Source organism: Monomorium pharaonis, chromosome 11 (assembly GCF_013373865.1).
Source record: "Monomorium pharaonis isolate MP-MQ-018 chromosome 11, ASM1337386v2, whole genome shotgun sequence".
Lineage (NCBI taxonomy): Eukaryota > Metazoa > Arthropoda > Insecta > Hymenoptera > Formicidae > Monomorium > Monomorium pharaonis.
The window spans coordinates 16,110,947-16,129,773 of record NC_050477.1 but is presented as its reverse complement, the minus strand read 5'-3'; the positions used below and the strand labels follow the sequence as shown (position 1 = coordinate 16,129,773).

Below are 18,827 nucleotides of genomic sequence, written 5' to 3'. Positions count from 1 at the left end.
TTTAATACACTGATTGCGACAACAATCAGTTTTCGCAACACATTGTGTGAAGTTATCCGAAGTATGTATATATATATATACTAATTGAGAACATAAATTTAAGATTAAATTTTTAATTAACGCGCAAAATTTTATATCTTTACAGTCTTTTAATAGTATTTTAATTTTAAATCTAATCAAACTAATTATCATATACATTAATTTAGTTACGATAACTGGAAATTCCGAATGAATAGCGATAGTCTTTTGTCACATAGCCAAAATTCCTGTCACGTTCCGTGGTTTATGTAACGGCGATTTTCTTAGCACGTATGTCGTTTATAACAACGATGCTCGTGCTCGAATCAGGGATGCACCGTAAAATATCTCACGGTTCCTTTATTGCACATCGTCGGTCATTCTCACCTTCATCGACTCTCTTGTGAACGTAAATGGCCTTATATTTCTCAGGACTATCCGATGTATGTTCTTTCCTGATCGTAGTACTCCACAGATCACCGCGAATTCTACGGTTAGTCTGTCTTCCTTAATTCTTTTTTTCATAGAGATTCTTTTTTCCGATATCTCATCGTATTCTAATGTTACTTTTAAATGTACATTGTGCACTCGTTTGTTACTAATGTTATTGTAAGTCACATTATGAAACTAAAGATAAAATTAGAAGATAGTTTAGAATATAAAATTGTGTGTACCATTCTTGCTGCAAGTACGTATGTTTATATGTAATTTTTTTATTTTTATGTAAAATAACGAATTATAATGCGTATAATTTGTAAAACATGAAAAAACAATGATATTAACTCTTTCAGTGCTACAGACAGTCGTTCGGTTTCTCTTAAGAATAGACAAACTTAATAAACAGAAAATGAAAAAGTTACAGATTAATAAAATGATATTCTACGCAGACAAGATTTATTGGTTAAAAATATTAACACTGAAAGAATTAAGATACCTTAGCTTTAAATTACCTTATTTCTTAAAATATAATAATGATTGTGAATAAATAATCTTATATATCAAGAAATTACTAAAAGATTATCTTATTACTGTTGTATAAGATCAATTTATTATTTTCATTAATATTGCTATCAAAAATATTGTGTTAAATAATGACAGAATCAATGATCACATTATTGTATCACTCTTACACTATTATCGTATTAAATACATACAGTCTATGGTGAAAAATTGCTTAATGCTATATAAAAAAATATTTATCTTTACGAAATATACTTTTTAATTCTTATACTATAATTTGATAGTGTATGCATCTATTTTCCTTTTAATTCATCTACAGTGGATTTATTAACGAAATGATCGTTAATAAAAAGAGTAAGAAGTTATTAAATTTAATAACACAACTATATATAATATTTCAATTTATCAGTTAATTCCCACAATAGTGTACGTCACTAAAATTATATCGGTTTTGATACTATTTAAATTTTTTTGAAAAACTTAGAAAAGTCATATAACGGTTCTTTTAAACCAACTATGTTATGTGCAATCGGGTATATCTGGTATATGCTCTTTTTATTGGAGAAATCTTCATCGGTGCACCAAGGTAGAATAAATGGTAATCTGCAAAATGGAACAAACATCTTTTTACCAATGCAATATAATCTATTTCTCTTGCTTTCTCCTGTTAGTGCTATATGTAACTACAGTGCTACATAATGTAATTACATTACTACACTATTTTTTACGTTATCATTAAGGTACATTGAATTTAATTATTAAAAATATTTATAAAAAACTTATTATACTTGTTCATTGTATTTCTTTATTCACACATTTCCATGACTTACCTTGACGGTATGCAATTTTGTAGTTTATATATTATAGTTTGTGCTAATGGTTTCTTTTGGACGTTTTTCATTTCTGGGACATGCATCATTCGGTGTGACATGAATATTTCATTTATTTTACTCTCCATCAATTTCAGCTTTTTATTTTCCAACAATTTGTGAAAGTTCTCTGAGAAATTGAGAGAGTTCCACTGATTTTCTTTAGAACTAAAATAAAAATGTTCTGTATTTAAAAGTCTAATCTATCTCAATATATAAATATTTCCAAAAAATATAAAATTTCTCTATAAAATGACAATAAAGTTTATAATAATTTTATGACATAAACAAAAAGTTTTTCCCAATAAAAAATTAATGGGAGACTTTTATTTATGTGTCAAGACTTAAGACTAATCTAAGGCTAATGCTCTTTGTTTTAGATTTCTTATTTTTCTTTGTTTATTGCCTTTTTGCTCTTTATGTATTATTTTATTAACATTTATTTTTTATTATTTGTGTTTTTTTATCTTTTTTATTATTCGCCAACTTGTATCCTGCAAATTTTGATAAAACATTGTGCAAAGAAGCAAAAAATAATAGAAAAACAAAAAACAAGTAGCAACAAGCATATTGTAGATTTATTAATTCTTTATATCAATAACTTTTTGATACTATGATAAACAAATAATCGTTTTCTCTTAAAGCATATTTACAATTAATGATACGTAAAGTTTGATTTTGTCTAAAATTATACTTTTTCTTTGTAATTTAGATAAATTTTTAGTTTTATTTAGAAAAATACAACATATTAGTAATGTTTTTTAAATAAAGATTACACAATAACAAAAACAAAAAAAATAATTTGTCGATACTTTTGTAAAAATTAAAAAGTATAAATTATGAGGCAAATATCTCAATACCGAATATATTCCTATAATTGCATTTATGCAAAAACTTATTAATTTTAAGTATTTTTTGTTATAAAATTTTTATAACATTAAAATTTAGTCGTAATCTTCGAATCTTAAAAATATTTATAAAACATATATTATTTTTAATGATGTTCGGTTAGTGACATTTATCTTAATAAATGTTTTATCTTTCCTTGACTTACCTGACTTTACAAAAATCTAAATTCGGTGGTATGTAAACACATTCATAAGATGTAGTAACTGATGTAGCTTTGTCATTTATGGATGCCATTATATTATCTCTCGTAGGATGTATATCTGAACCAGTAGGATACGCATTTCCCACAGCGACAAATAATTTCAAAATAAAGAAAAATAAAAACGATTTCAATAAAGCGCTCCACATTGTTAGAAGTCCTTATTCTTAGCCGCACAAATACAATACTGAAAAATGATATACACAGCTATTTCACATCATGATCTATCATTAATATATATCACACGGAGAGAATTTTCTCTTAAAAATTACCCTAAAAATCATAGTAATTGTAAAACAACGTGAACCTCGAAGAATTTACTATATTTTTAACAAAATTTACTAAAATTTCAATAAAATTTGGTAACATTTTAGTAAATTGTACTATACTTTTAACAAAATTAATTAAAACTGTGCCAAATTTTATTAAAATTTTAGTAAATTTTGTTAAAAATATAGTAAAATTCTTTAAGGTTTATATTGTCTCACAATTATCACAATTTTTAGGATAATTTTTAAGAAAAAATTCTCTCCGTGTATAATTTAAATTACAACAATATTATAAAACGAAAATTTGAAATTAGTAAATTAAATCTTATCCTCTAATCCACAGTAGTTAATTTACATATTTGTTCCTATCTATACAATTTGCAATTTCTATTCATTATAAAGATGAAATGTTGAAGAGAAATGTGAATACATCTCGAACGTTCGACGATTAGATAAAATTGTGTGTGCTTTAATTCGTCAGGTATAAATACTTACCGCGTTGTAATGGATTATTAGTTTCACCAATTAAACGTCGACACATCGTGTCCTGATTAAATAAAGGCACCACGCGCTTGTTTGAACAATATAATAATAACGAAGTTGAAGTAACATAGAAATAGAACTCCTAACGATAACTACGCATTATCGTAAATTCGTACGCGAGAGTTGAGAACGAAGAAAGTGTACAGAAAACAAAGTAATCTTTTGTTCGTCAATCGAAAATGATTTAAAAAACAATTTTATGCAAGAAGGGAAAGCATTTTTCGCCATTTTCATTATATTTTATCTATTTTATAAGTCTTATTCTTTCATTACGCATTCTGTCCCTTTTATTATATGCAGAATTATTATTTCAAACTGTACTGTAAGAAGATAATGCTTGTGCGATGGTATTAAATGAAGATCGCAATTATGCAGACCAGAAAATTGCTCTGGTCCTCTTCAGGCGCATTAAAGGAGCGCATTAGGATGCCTTAGTTTCGTAATAGCATTAAACTTATCTTTAAGCAAATGGTGCAATTCACTCGTGCATATCATTAGACAATTTTAACAAAATTTATTTATATTCTCAGAAATTGACAATTAAATTTAAAGGATTAAAATATATTATGTTCTCATTGCAAAGTTTATTATAGATGGATATATATTATAATAACTAATATAGAAATAAATTTTATCTTAAAAGGATTATTCCGTTTCGAAAGCTTTGTGAAGTCTTTCGTAAGTCTGCACTTTTCAGACAAACATATAATTCTTATTTAAATCATTAGCCGATTTTATCAAAATTATCAATTTTGTGTGTTTTATATTTGTTTAAACTTTCTAAATTTACTGTTAAAATGTATTAATGATATACACTTACGATACTAATGAACATAATGATCAATATGTCATGGAATACTGAAATGTCACGAAAACAAGTTGTACCTGGGATGAACATCACGAAATGAAATTACTAACGGCGCAGTTATTACCGCATAGTTTTAGTTGGCATAATCGTTCTATTTGCTAGTCGACCCGATGCAACTTTACGGCCTTTGCTTCCCCGATCTTCGTGCAAACGTCGCGTCGCACGCGCTATCATCACTCGCGCGAATCCTTCAACCGCGATAATCCCATGTTTTTTTTTTATTTCAGAGGACCTATCTCGCACCAATGTTATCCACAGTAATCCGCCCTTTCCTTTTCGCTTTTTCTCTCTTTCTCTCTTTCGTGACTTTTATAGGCAATAGCACTATAGCTGTGCAAAACATTGACGCAATATTGAAAAGTAATGTAAATGCAGTAACCCCCAGCATTAGTTCAATATTGTAAAGTAAACACTTATTTAGCCAATTTATCTAAACGGCAATATTAATTTCAATATTGGATAACAAGATTTATTCAATTTTTCATATTAGATCTCAATTGCATTTTAATTTGGAACCAATATTTTATGACCAATACTGGCGTTACATTGAAGAAACATTGGATAATAGGGTAAAGGCACCGATTATGGGATACCACTTCCATTTTCTTAATTGTTTCCAAAATATATACAATTAGGAAAAAATATATATATACTGTTTTTAATCGTCATTTCATGTAATTTTAGGAATCCTACTTCAATAAGTTATATCTCGTTCGAATTTTAATGTACATAGGTTTGTTTGAAGTAAGTCAGTTTTTGTATCAAAACCAAAAGGTCTTCTAATAAGAGATACTGGCTAATCCTAATATGAGATACTGTCTCATATTAGATAAACTTAGTTTCATTTTTATTAACATCAAAAATAAAAGATATATAAATAAAAATAAATGTTTTTATTATTACCGGTCTTAATTTTACAGTGTTATAGATGTTTTCTCAAAATGAAAAAATATAGCTTTAATTATAATATTTATTAGACTTAGGTATTTATAAACTCTTGCAAAAAAATGTCAAAAAATATGAAGAAAGGTACTTATACCTTAAATCAAACAAAAAAACTATCCTTAGAAAAGAAAAATAAAATAAAATACATCCTTAAATATTACGAGACCTTCGGTATCTCTTATTAGGAGCTTACCATTTGACCGAGATTCAACAAAAAACGTTTTGTTTTACTTATAAAACACTATAATGTGCACTAACATCATATTAACTAATATCATAAAATATACTATATTAGCGACGAATTTATTAATATTTTACAACATTCAAAACAAATTTCATAACATTAAACGTACCTTGAATCTAGTGCGGGAGAAATATGTGTTTTTGCTTTTGCAACAAATCAGCCTGTCCTCGCCTGTTCGCTATTGCTGGCCGGCGCAAAGTGATACACGATTGGACCTGTTCATCCGAGGAAGTAAGCGACGCAAGCGCCACACGTTTCAAGTACACCGTTTCGTTAATCGACGCTATCTCATATTAGGGATACTATCTCATAATCGGCACCTTTACCCTACACTCTCAATATAAATAATGTTTAACCAATATTCGCCCACTGCCAATGTATTGTGCTACACGGAGGAAATTTTATAGTAACAATTACTATAGGAAGCAGTACAATATTACTATAGGAAACGCAGACCCAGGAAGAAATTATAAAGATGTTTACCATGTTTTGTTTTTCATCAAATAAAGTGCGTTTACACTGTGGCAATTCAATTTGCTACATAGTATATATTGTTTATATATACTATGTAGCAAATATACTATGTTTATACCAAGATATAAGTTCCCGAAATTTCTTCTTATAGTTTGTGGCTACTATCGTACATAATTTTTTATAAAAAATTTTTTATATAAATTTTCTCCGTGTATACTAGGGTATTACTGATCATGCGTTTCGATTGCATTTTTCTTACACAGAAAGCGCGATTGGCGTTAAACGTCGATCACGTTACAGGTTTCTGTTCGATTGCTCTCCAATTATGTTGAAGCGGATGTCAGTTTCGGGAACAACCGGCTCGGAGACATCGCGTGGCGTTGGACAAAATCGCAAAGTCACAATAATAACAACCACCTCGTTTATGAACTCATTTCTGTTGTATTCCGGGGGTATTTCCCGAACAGCCTCGTATTTACACGGGGAATCGTTTTACAGAAAAAAACTCTGTCACACTACGTTTTAACTACGATCCGTCGTCGCGTCGTTAGAGAGGTGAAAGAAGTGTCGCGAAGTCGCGAGCGACAACGTCGTTGATTCCGACACGCAAAATCAACAGGACATCACCGCGGATAAATCGCTCGCGGCAAACTCGACCGAATGAAAATTACGAACGTGTCTCGCACAGGACGACGCCGTCGTTCGATGCCTCCGTCGACGTCTCCCTTAATTTGAGTAACGATCTCATCGTCGCCGCGATAGAGTCGAAATGCGCTTCCGCGTACGCCACCAGTCAGTTATGGTGTCAGGGTTTAATCGCGCTAACATCTGACAGCAATTCGTCACTTCGTATACACACAACCACCGATAGATACACACTTACCTATGCTCCACTCAGAAAGCGTTTCGGTAGAAACGCACAGAGCTTTCGCGCCTCCCTCGACGGATCACCGACTTATATACTTGTCACCGCCGAAAGCACCAGACATGGTGGGACTAATTAACTGGAAATGTTATTTCTCGCTAGCGTAATGAAAACCGTAATTGGTGAAGTTCGTCAATAATAAATATTTATCTTAACGTGTAGATATGTTATCTAAATTTCATACACACTGGTTATACTGATAACCTTTAATGTCCAATTTTGGTGGACCTTTAATATTGTTGCGTGCGCGGGCGGAAAGAAAACACACACACACACATTCCACTTAAAAGAAACCAAAGGACTTTATTCGGAACTATTTACGGAACGATTAATATACATATACGTTCACCTTAACGCGCGATCTCCCTTCAACTAACTGTTAATCCCCGTTGCCAAGCCTTTGACAGACCGCAGCGGCCGATATCCACGATCGAACAGCTGATATAATTTTTTTATATTCTTTTATCTTATAAGGTACCTGTACCCAATATGGCTCACCCTCCATTTTCAAATAGTTACACAATGAATTTCATAGATAATGCTAATACATCGCTCAGAAAGTCGATATAATGTATTTCTGCTAGTTAACTCAATATCTCCTTTCTATGGCTTGTAATATCACACTTTATTTAAATTGTGTTCTTCTGAATCTAAAATTTCAAAGGCAAGTTTTTGCTTTGTGTAACTGTCATGTAACAATTAATAAATATCCACAATACACTGAAAAAAAATGCAATATATCCAATAAGATATGTAGTTGCGGGCTGCCAACTACAGATATACTCAATACAATAATATATGCTATTGCAGTATTAACATTGTACTTGCATTAACAGTAAATATTATTGTTTTGAGTATTTTATGTAGTTGGCAGCCCGCAATTACATATGTTATTGGCTATATTACTTTTTCTTTTGTATAATAATATAATACAATAGTAGCTCTTTATTTATGCTTTTCAATACTGTATTTATTTCAGGTTTTTATTAAAACATCTTGTTTATTAAAGAAAGAAGCTCTTTGTATTGTGAAACCATTATGGCCAGGGACACTACTGAAAACACAATATATCTTATTAATACAAGAAAGTTAAGATTCTGTTTTTTTATTTAATGTTTAATTTTTGATTAGTATTTCTTGTCTTTCTCTAGTGAGTTGAAGCTTTTTGACAAATAAAAAATAGGATAACGTCTCTTGTAGTAAATAAATAGTTTTATTATTTAACAAATAACTATATGTGTAATTTTTTACATAAGTATGTTAATAAAAGCTTAATTAAACATGTTGATTTTGTTATTCCGCAATTTTTCAAAAATATTTACAAAAAAGAGGAAAATACATAGCTGGGCCTAGGAAAATACATTGGGTATATATGTAATCAACATGGCCCAAGTGCTTTTTGTTAAATCTTTACTATACTTATATAAATAATTGAAAATATTTGATATATTTTTTTAATTTTAGGAATGTTTTCTATTTTAAATCTGACCCTTATCTTTCAATTCATATTCATCAGAAAATTAGAAAAATCTCCAAAACTTAGGAAGGTATATTGGGTACAGGTATCTTATATATATTCTAGTTTAGATGATTTTTATCTTGCATATATACATACGAATATAGTTACGGAACACTGTACACATCCTATATACACATATTTATGTAATTTATATATACATACACATATGATTAATGTAATATAAAATTAAAGAAATCTTGCTCAAGAAAACTTTCGAATACGAGTCATCGCAATCGAAAGCAATTAGAGAATCGTTTCTTTAATTATTAGTATTATATCAATTGAATACTCAATACATTGTAATTTTTCTCTGTCATTCAAGTTGGATATTTAAAGACCAAATTTAATTACGATATTTTTAATTAATTAGTGACATTTAATATCTAGGTAATAAGAAGTAATCCTTTCATTTAACTACATAGTTTTTTAGTGTGTGTTCATAAAATAAAAAGTATAATATAATAAAAGTATATAAATAACCAATAATAAAAAAATAATTTAAAATTATTATAATACTAATAATTATTAAACAGGACCAATTTTGTAAGGCAAGAGACACGAAGCGGATTATCACTATTTGCTACATTATTTAGTGCACTCTCCATCCCCCATAAATCCATACCTCTTAAATGCGCTCATTAAAATACATCTTGCTGATTAATAGGTGTTCTTAAAAATTATTGTCACTCATCAACAAACTTTTTAGATATAGAAAATCTTCGCGAAACCATGAGACATCCCCCCATTGAGATATAGCAAAGAATATATTTGCGAGAATATCGAATAATTATTTCGCGAGCGCGAATAGAAATATTGAAACACATCCATTACAGCTTTGCCATTTCTTTATTCGTTTTATATTATTCTTAAACAATTTAATACGCCGACTGCCAAATATTTTTGTCAACTTTCAGTCTGCAATCTATAAATGGAAGTCAGCTATTCGCGGATTTGATTTTTTGTAGGATAAAATAAAAATTCTTTACTAAGAATTGTCATGAAATTTTAATGAAAAATAAATATAATTTAATAGAATATTAAATCTGCTTCTGTTTTTATCTATTTGATCCATAACACATTTTATTTTTTATTAATACTTTATTCAAAAACTTTTCTCTCTAACATTTTTCTGTGAAAAATTTTTCTTTTTTATTTTTACAGCTTTTTTATTGATCTAAATAATATAATATGATAGATTCGAACAGATCACCATTGAAATCGATTCTGGCAGTCAGTGTTAAAAATGTACGGAAATTTCTTTAAAATTTTAATAAAAAATGAGAGTTCTCGTACGGCACTTTAAAAGGAAATCTGACAGGGAGCGACAGGAAAACTTACCTGAATCTTCGGATTCCTAGCTTCGGGGGTGCAAGAACTACTTCTCTTCTCGCGCTGTGATCGCTGGTCCTCTGCAAATTTTCGTAAAGTAACGTTTCGGCGGGATCAGATATTCTCTTGAATTTCGTTACCGTCTCGAAATCTCCCGCCTCGTCCTCGTTGCGAGGATCTCGTCCCGGATCTCGCGAAGGAGTACGAAAGATTTTTCAGAAATGCGGAATATCGGTTTTTCGCCCCGGCGGAATATTCCCCCCTGGTAACGGAGATCAAGGGAGTGACAGGTGGCGGATGTCTCCGCGACGGACACGCGGACGAGAAGAAGCGCGGCACTCGGATGGAAGACGTGGGAGACTCGAATGGCCGAAGGCGATGGGAGGCACGTAGAGCGTCCACCGTTGACGTCGATCGTGCCACTACGACAGGAAAATGTTCGCGATATGTCCGGTCGAAAGAGATCAAAACAACTAGTTTTCGGTCCCTACCACAAAGTCCTCTGCGCTCCTCTTATGCCACAGCTACGCCGTCACGACCATGTCGAGGTCTCGCTTCGAGAAATTGACGTCGCCGTCGTCATCGTAGCCCAGGGGGTGTTGGCCAAAAGACACGGGAAACCGCCGTCACGCACCGTTGGGTCCGAAGTGGTCAGGTCCGAAATGCTCTCGCGACCTCTCGACGTCTCCCGCAATTGGAACGCGCAATTACGGGATTTTTATATAGATAATATGCGCGATTGTATATAGACAACAGGATGTTGTTCGCCAGTGGGAGGGACGTAAACAAATTACGGATCACTGTATCATCCCACACAATTATGGTTATTCTCACGTTATCGCGAATCAAAGGAGGGAACAAACGGTGCAAAACACGTACGGTACGTTTAATCGATACGTAATAAAAAAAGAAAAAAACAACACCGTCGAGTGAAGCGCTGGATCTCAGGTGAGAGTGTCTCCTCCGGTGCTAAACGATATATTCTTCTGGAAACATTGCTAAGAAACTGTAGGCAAACACGACGATCAGTAAAATGACGATCAGCGAAGTAATATGATTTTATTTTTAACTTAGATTAGACTTTCGCGATATGACAGTTGCGTCAACTCGGATCGATTTAGAATTTAATTTGCTCTCTCGTTGATTTGAAGTCAAAATAAGCGTAATTCTCGGAAGATCCGCCAAAAGCAGCTGAACTCAATTGGGTACCGTTATGTAACAGAATGCCCATTGAATCGTAAATTAAGAGAATTAAAAATAATAACGTTACAAAATGAGTTACACGTGTTCCTCCCTATCACATTGAATAACCCGTAGGTCAGATGTCTGTACTGACGTTGATCTTAATCTCGAGGTCAGCAGTATTCTCATGCCATGTGTAATATTAACGAGCGCTCATCTTTTGCCTTTAAACAATGCAAACGCGATCGAGATTCGACTCTGCAGAGGTACTGCGCTGTGTCTTCGCAGTTGATGATGTAAAGAATCATTATCTGCGTTCATTATAAAAAATATCTTCTGGTTTTTATGAGAAGGATTTCCATAAAATATGTTAACAAAGACTTTAATGTTATTCACCCAATTTTTTAATATTTCGAACGATCAAAATTTCGACAAACAGTATCCTCTTTCAGCATCATGAAAAAATCTCTATGAGATTAATAATAGCCAATATTTGTATATTTTTTTATATAAAAATTTTAATAGTTTAAAATTTCAGTAACCTAACGAACCAATAAAATTTCAGAATCTTTACGATCAAATTTGATTCAATTGCATTACTATTCCAAGTTACATTTTTTTACAGCAAGAACTTACAGCATACTCACAGAGAAAAAAATAGTTGCAGTAACTTATTTTATTGTTTATTTTTGGACCAACCATATTTTTATAGTTATTTAACAATATAAGTTATAGTTTATTTAAACTATATTTAAGTTTTCATAATTATTATATAACATAATAATATTAGTCTATGCAACTTATGATATAGTTACTATAACTAAAACGAAAATGTAATAATTATACCATAAAACAACCACTACAAGCATTACTATAAACATATGGTTATTATTATCGATATTATAGTAATAATTACTATAAAAATAATATTCATGATTATAATTTACCATGAAATATAGTCGCAAATATTTTTTCTCAATGTTACACAAAAGGAAAAGTTTCTTTGGATTTAATAAATTTTCTTTAAGTCAAACAAATTTAATCATTGGTATACGCCAATGAAACTGATGTTTGAACTAACAAATAGAATTGTTTGGACTTTTAAACAAAGTAATTGTTTCTTTTGAATAAAATATTTTGTGGGAAAATTTAATTTTCTGATTTAAATTATAATGTTATTAAATAATAAAACACTATTTGAGCACATGTTTCTCTTCTAAGGAGACAGAAGCGATCGTGACCGAATACGTGATTACCACGCAGAAAAGGAAAAGAAACAGTTCTCTTTGTGTACGTGCAAAAGTAAAAATGTATCAAAACGCAACGTTAACAAGTTTATTTTAATATAACTCTATTTTATTATAAAATAATTATTTTCTATAAAACTTATAGAAATAAAAAAGTCATGACAAAATCATTAAAGTCATAATAAAAGCATCAATATAATTATATTATAATAATACAAACTTTTACCAGCCAGTTAATGGCGAAAACAAAGGCAAAGGAAGAGAGAGAAAAATATTAATAAAATATAAAATACACACACACACATTTCTCGAACAATTGTAAATTAAAAAATTAAGTTGGAGCACATGTGCCCAAAATATTAAATAATCATGTGAAAAGTCACTATATAACATCGATCAAGTGACCTTCCACAACATGCTAGTCACGCACATCGGCAATCAATTGTGCATCGTAATTGTCGTTGGAATGGAGCGCAATAACCGATCGGAGACTCCGGTGTTCTGCGCGCGCGAATCTCGCAAGGAAGTCACCGAGGATAATGCCGAGCCCAATTCCGGTCGCACTGGTAGTTTAACCGAGCAAGTAACGAACATCAATTGAACTCTGCTTTTACTTCGCGCGTGATCGCGCGCCGATGAACCACCCTCTACGTAGACGGTGTACGAATGTAAGCTGCGCGTAGCGAGCGTCAACGAAGGCATCTAAGTGAGCGACTGTAATGAAAAATTGCTTGCTACGAGATACGCGTGATCGTGACTATAATTCCCGTCGTCGTCGTCGCATAATCGCATAATCGATCTGTCGCCGTGAGGTCCCTTCTTCGACAGTTTATTTACAAAAACAGAATATTTACCCAAATATTAATACCACTAATTTGAATAACTTCATAAACATTCCAACCATTATTCGTCTATTTTTGTTTTTAATATTGAACTGAGAATTTCCAATAAATTTGTAAACAGAATGTTTTATTAAAATACATTTATAAAAATGTCACTGATCTGAACTTTCTTGTAAATATTCCAATCATATTTGTTTTTAGTGCGTTAGTCTGGGTCTCGATTGAATCCCCATTGAACCCGCTCTCAATTAGATCCTGGAAAGTTTTCGTGTACGAGAACATAAAAATTGTTATCAAGTTTCTCACACTCAGATTAATGGTGATACGAACTCGATAATAACTTTCCTCTTACTTGGGCGTTTTTAGTATAGAAAGAAACGCGAAATTCGGACTGACGAGTTTCGACGAGAAAAGGAGTTGCAACAAAAGAACAAAAGAGTTCAATATATTTCTTTTTTCATCAACACATATAATAAAAATGATTTACACCTACTTGACAATTTAGAGACTTATGTTTAATTTTTAACAAATTAAATATAAGTTAATTTTTCACAAAATGTTTAGTTTTAGAAATTTAAAATAATGTTACGTTAAATTCTTTAATTGTAACTGAAAACATAAGACATAAATCTCGATGGTCCATTAATCAAAATCTTAAGGTCTTTTAATACAAATGCACAATTTGATTACTACATATTTTTATTTAATGCATTGTTAGATATGTAGCATGTTTCAATTACTTAGGATTTTCTTCTTTTCTCATTGTATCATAATTCAAAAACTGATATTAAAGGACAATTTTATTTCAGTTTTTGACAAGAAAAATCGCTTTAATTGCCAAACATCTTTTCTATCAAAGATAATAATAAATTACCGTAAGTTGACAATTATCGTAATTTCAATAAATACATAATAACTTTGTTATTCGGCTCATGCAAATTAAAGAATATTTTGAGATAAAAAGTTATAACAAATTGACCCCAAAAAAAGTACGATGAAAAAGAATAAGATTGCCACGAGGCACGAGCTGAGGATTATTTGGTATAATACTATGTAATGAAGAACTATGATATGAAAGAAAATCAACTTCGAAGATTAGTAATTTGAAAGAAAGAGACAGAAACAGAAAATTAAGACACAAGTAGATTAATTAGATAACCCAAAATGCTACAAGTCAACTCTTTCGTCGATCTGTTGTTTACTTAGTTAGTCAGATTTATAGTCAGTCACATGCTCTTTGTACCTTAGCTTCCGCGTACTAATATTTTCTATCTTCATTTTTAATTTGTATTTTATTATTTTTAAATTTATTATATATATAACTTTTTTTTATTTTTCCTTTCTCCTTTTATTCACGCTTAATATACGTTTGCACATTAATTATTTTTTTTCAGTAATGTTAGAAACAAAAATTGATGTCTAAGATGCGTTCATAAGAAAGAAAGAAAACGTAATTGTAATTTTCTGACAATAAAAAATGGATAAAATCGATATATTCTTTATTTAATCAATATATGACGAAATAAACCGGGATTTCAAATGCAATAGATGAAATGATGAATTTATATATAAAGTTTATATATGCTAAAGTCATTAATTGCCGCGGCTAAGAAATAATTTTTGCGCCTGTAAATAATCGTTCTCCGGCAATTTAATGCGCAAATGTCTGTATGATAATCTCCCCATAGGCGCACGCAAATATAATTACTATACTTTATCATTGTGAGATTAAGATTTATTTAATTATAATCTAATGTAAGTAGATGTACTTAATTATAATTTGAAATCAGAGTGAAATTCATAAATTAAAATGTTATAGTAAAAAGAAATTAGTAAAATAATGTTACTTGTAAGTTTTTATTTCAAACAGTAATTTTTATACAGATATAAGAAGATAAAGCTGGTCAATCAAAGATTACATTCAAGTGGTCACCTGTCATGGTGTCACTTATACTATCTCGCAATTCACAGACATGCGATTGTTTAAACATAGTTTGTAATTAATCAACTTTAAAATTTTATCTAAAAACACTACTTGAAATAAAATTTTACAAATATATAAGTATTTTACTTAATTTTTTAAAAGCTTACTATAGTATTTTAATTTAAGAATTTTTACGACACTCTATATATAATTACGTGATATCAGTTTAATTAAATTTTAATGACATTGTAGGGATCTTCAAACAAAACAACTAAATAGAATTTATTTTGGCTATATCTAGCCTGAATAGATAAACGAAAATTTCCGTGTTTATTATTTGCTCACACAGATAACACTTCAAGTAATATTTTTTAGACTTACAATTAGGCATAGATTTAAACAGAGTTGAATAAGTTAATTTTTTTTTTAACTAAATTAAATAGATAAAGTTAATTGATTATAAAATTAATTTAATTAAATTAAAAGATATATCAATAAGAAACTAATTTAGTTACAGTTACGTTAAAATTAAATTAACTCAAGTTAAAGTAAAAATTAATTTTGAGAAGCTTTATTTATATTAAAAGCCATATAATTTATTTCAGTTAGATTACCAATATAATTACAGTATCGATCATCAAATATATGTTATATTTTATTTATAATATTAATTATATAAACTAAGAAAAAATACTATTTTTATGCAGGAATATATTTTTATTTTATAATTTTTTTCTTATGCCCAGATAAAACTTTTAACTTAGAAAAAAAGTCATTAAATTAAAGTTTATACGTTTTAAAAATAACTAATTAAGTTAGAAATTAAAAGGATTTAAAATAAATGTATAGATAGTTTCTTGATATTAATAACAATTGACAAAATAAACGCTTATAGGGCCACAACTGAGTGTCATTTGTTAATTGTATATTTAATTATATTTTTAAAAATTTATTTTATACGAACGTTTCGGTACATGAGTTCCGGCCATCTTCAATGTACTTATTATATAAATTCTTTTTTGATTAATACAAAATTAAGTAGTGAATCTTTGTAGTAACAGTGATCTTTCATTGTTATTGTTTGTTTTCATGTTACCTTATTGATCTCATATGACTAGCAAGATTGTAATGGATAAAAAATTAGAGTCAATATATTTTCTTATATCAATTCATTAATAACAATAAACCGATTATCTTTACATAATGTATTATCGAAGTAGCTTATGGGTTCCGACAACGTGAGCATGCAACTTATTCTTTAAATGATGAACGTCATCCAGAAGTATTATAAATCTTGAATTAAATCTTGAAGTTATCCAGTAACTAATTTTAAAAATTAAATCATTTTTATTTATTTTCCCTTACAAAAATATTTCATTGCTTTTACACCTCATATAAATCATTTTCAGCCCGTTTTTAGCCCGTTTTATTATTTTCATGTCCGTTTCTTGCACTCTCAAGCACGCACAGTCTACTGCAAAAAAACATGATGAATATACGCGAGTATGCGTATGAGTATTTTTGAGTAGATTATCCGTTTTTAATATTCATTTTTCAATCGATGAGTGGCAGCACGTTAATACGTTCCTTTTTTTTATTCACAAGAATGAGGGACAAAGTAGGTTGTCCGTTTTCAATACTCATTTTTCAGTTGTTGAGTGACAATACGTCAGTACGTTCCTTTTTTACTCACAAGAAAATATTCGCGGATTTCGCTTGATTTTACACACAATACATATTTAGCACTCAAAAATACTCGTAAGAATGCGTTGTTACTACTCGGATATACTCATATGCAATCCGCTTTAATCACTCGTTTTAAGCAAAAGGGCTACTTTGCGCTCCAAAAACGGGTCGTACTCATTGAACAAAATGTACGTTTTTACTACTCAAACTGACCGTCCTTGCAGTTTAAAAACGGTAAAAAATTTTTATAAGGGTTATTAAATTTAAAATTAACTAAATAACTAAAAAAAGTTAAAAGTTATCAACTTTTTATCCTTATATTATTAACTTTTCAACTTTTTAACTAGTTACTACCCAACCGTAATTTAGGTTTGCTTGTATTTATAAACATTTGTATGTATAATTTTTTTTTTCTTATTTGATCATCTAATTATATGTGCCTCTTATTTATGAGTCCAAAAATTACAGAGCTAAAGTACGAAAGGTATAACAATAACAATAAAAGCAGTATAATAATAAAAGTGTTATAAAAATGAATAAGCGTGTGAGTATATTTTTCTAGAAAAATACAACTTATCTTGATTATTATTATACTAAAAATAAAAGATATAAAAGGTAGTAAAAATTATTTATGGATCGGTCAGATTCCAATAATGTTTATCTCATTTCCTTAATGTTACATGTGTTTGAAGGCACGTCCGCCTTCCGCTTTCGCTTGTCGTATACGATCGGTAAGCACGTGCAACACGATTCGCTATACAAATACATATGTGAACATACGAGCAATTAATGCCATACTCCGCTCCTCTCTCGACGGCAAATGTTTACGACGCGGAGCGGCGGCTACAATTAATTCGAGTCGAGTTAAGGCTGAGAAGAGTACATACCTGGCAGCGAACCAAGATGTTATACTGCACAAACGTGCACACACGACGAAGTTATCCGGATTTTCATCCGACAAGCGGACCAAGTTACCGTACGTACCGGACCGGTGGACAACGGTCTCATTTGCCGGAGTTACCTTTTCTCTCCCCGCCAAACTGTTCCAACAATGCTCAACACCCGGCAGTAATAGCGCAATAATGTCGTAGCTAAACCGTACGGTATAAAAAGAAACAGAGTCAACAGAAACCGGCTTGGCTCTTAGTCAAATGGCACTCTCACGTATAGTGCTCCTGAATATCCACTAAACTATATTCCCGTCAACAATGACAGACTTTAATCTCAGTCAAAATACGAATCGTAAAGCAGGAATCTTACGAATAAGTCAAACACGCGCTATTTCATTGCTATGGGGTCTCGTGGATGGACCTATCAGGCTGTTAAAAAACTAAGCAGATATTGATAATAAGTTATTGATAATAGTAACATAGATAGCGATCTTTCCCGATCTTTCAGACGAAAACAATTAATTGATAATATATACGTATATCCTACACTTTCTAGACGCTTACCGGTTTTTTTCTCAATTACTCTAATGTGATCGAAGTAAAAGATTTATTAGAAATAATTTACTCATTTTTGCATTGTGCAAATTTGTTTGTATTAATTATTATTTTGTTTATTTATCTTTAATAAATGTACATACATCTAATCCAATAATTATCTTTAAATAATTAATTTATGAATCTAATTTGCTAAGAAACTTTTTATACTTTGTGCTTCAAGAAGCAACAATTTCATCCTTTTTTGAACGAAAAATGTTATATAATAATAACATTTATTTTATAAAAGCACACATCAAGTTCATGAATTTTCTTTAAAAGATCAAAGAAGGAGAACAAAAAGAAATAATAAAAAATAAACGTAATAAAAAGACTTCTTTTGTAGACAGATTAAGAGCATACGACCAATTTGTGGATAAACCTAGATGTA

The 18,827-nt window shown here is 30.3% G+C and overlaps 1 protein-coding gene across 2 annotated transcripts; it reads right to left on the bottom strand.

Annotated features, from left to right (window-relative positions):
- Nucleotides 1–1,049: 1,049 nt before the first annotated feature.
- On the bottom strand, nucleotides 1,050–7,281 carry LOC105839887. 2 transcript variants are annotated; one of them, XM_036293539.1, is made up of 4 exons: nucleotides 7,182–7,281; nucleotides 2,902–3,142; nucleotides 1,809–2,015; nucleotides 1,050–1,581 (listed from the first exon to the last, which is right to left on the bottom strand). In XM_036293539.1, the coding sequence occupies exons 2-4, from the start codon at nucleotides 3,102–3,104 to the stop codon at nucleotides 1,440–1,442; spliced, it is 552 nt and encodes a 183-aa protein (XP_036149432.1). In that variant the 5' UTR covers nucleotides 3,105–3,142; nucleotides 7,182–7,281; the 3' UTR covers nucleotides 1,050–1,439. The 2 variants fall into 2 exon arrangements, with proteins under 2 accessions (XP_036149432.1, XP_012541963.1); XM_012686509.3 differs by lacking the exon at nucleotides 7,182–7,281 and adding an exon at nucleotides 5,934–6,039.
- Nucleotides 7,282–18,827: the final 11,546 nt, after the last annotated feature.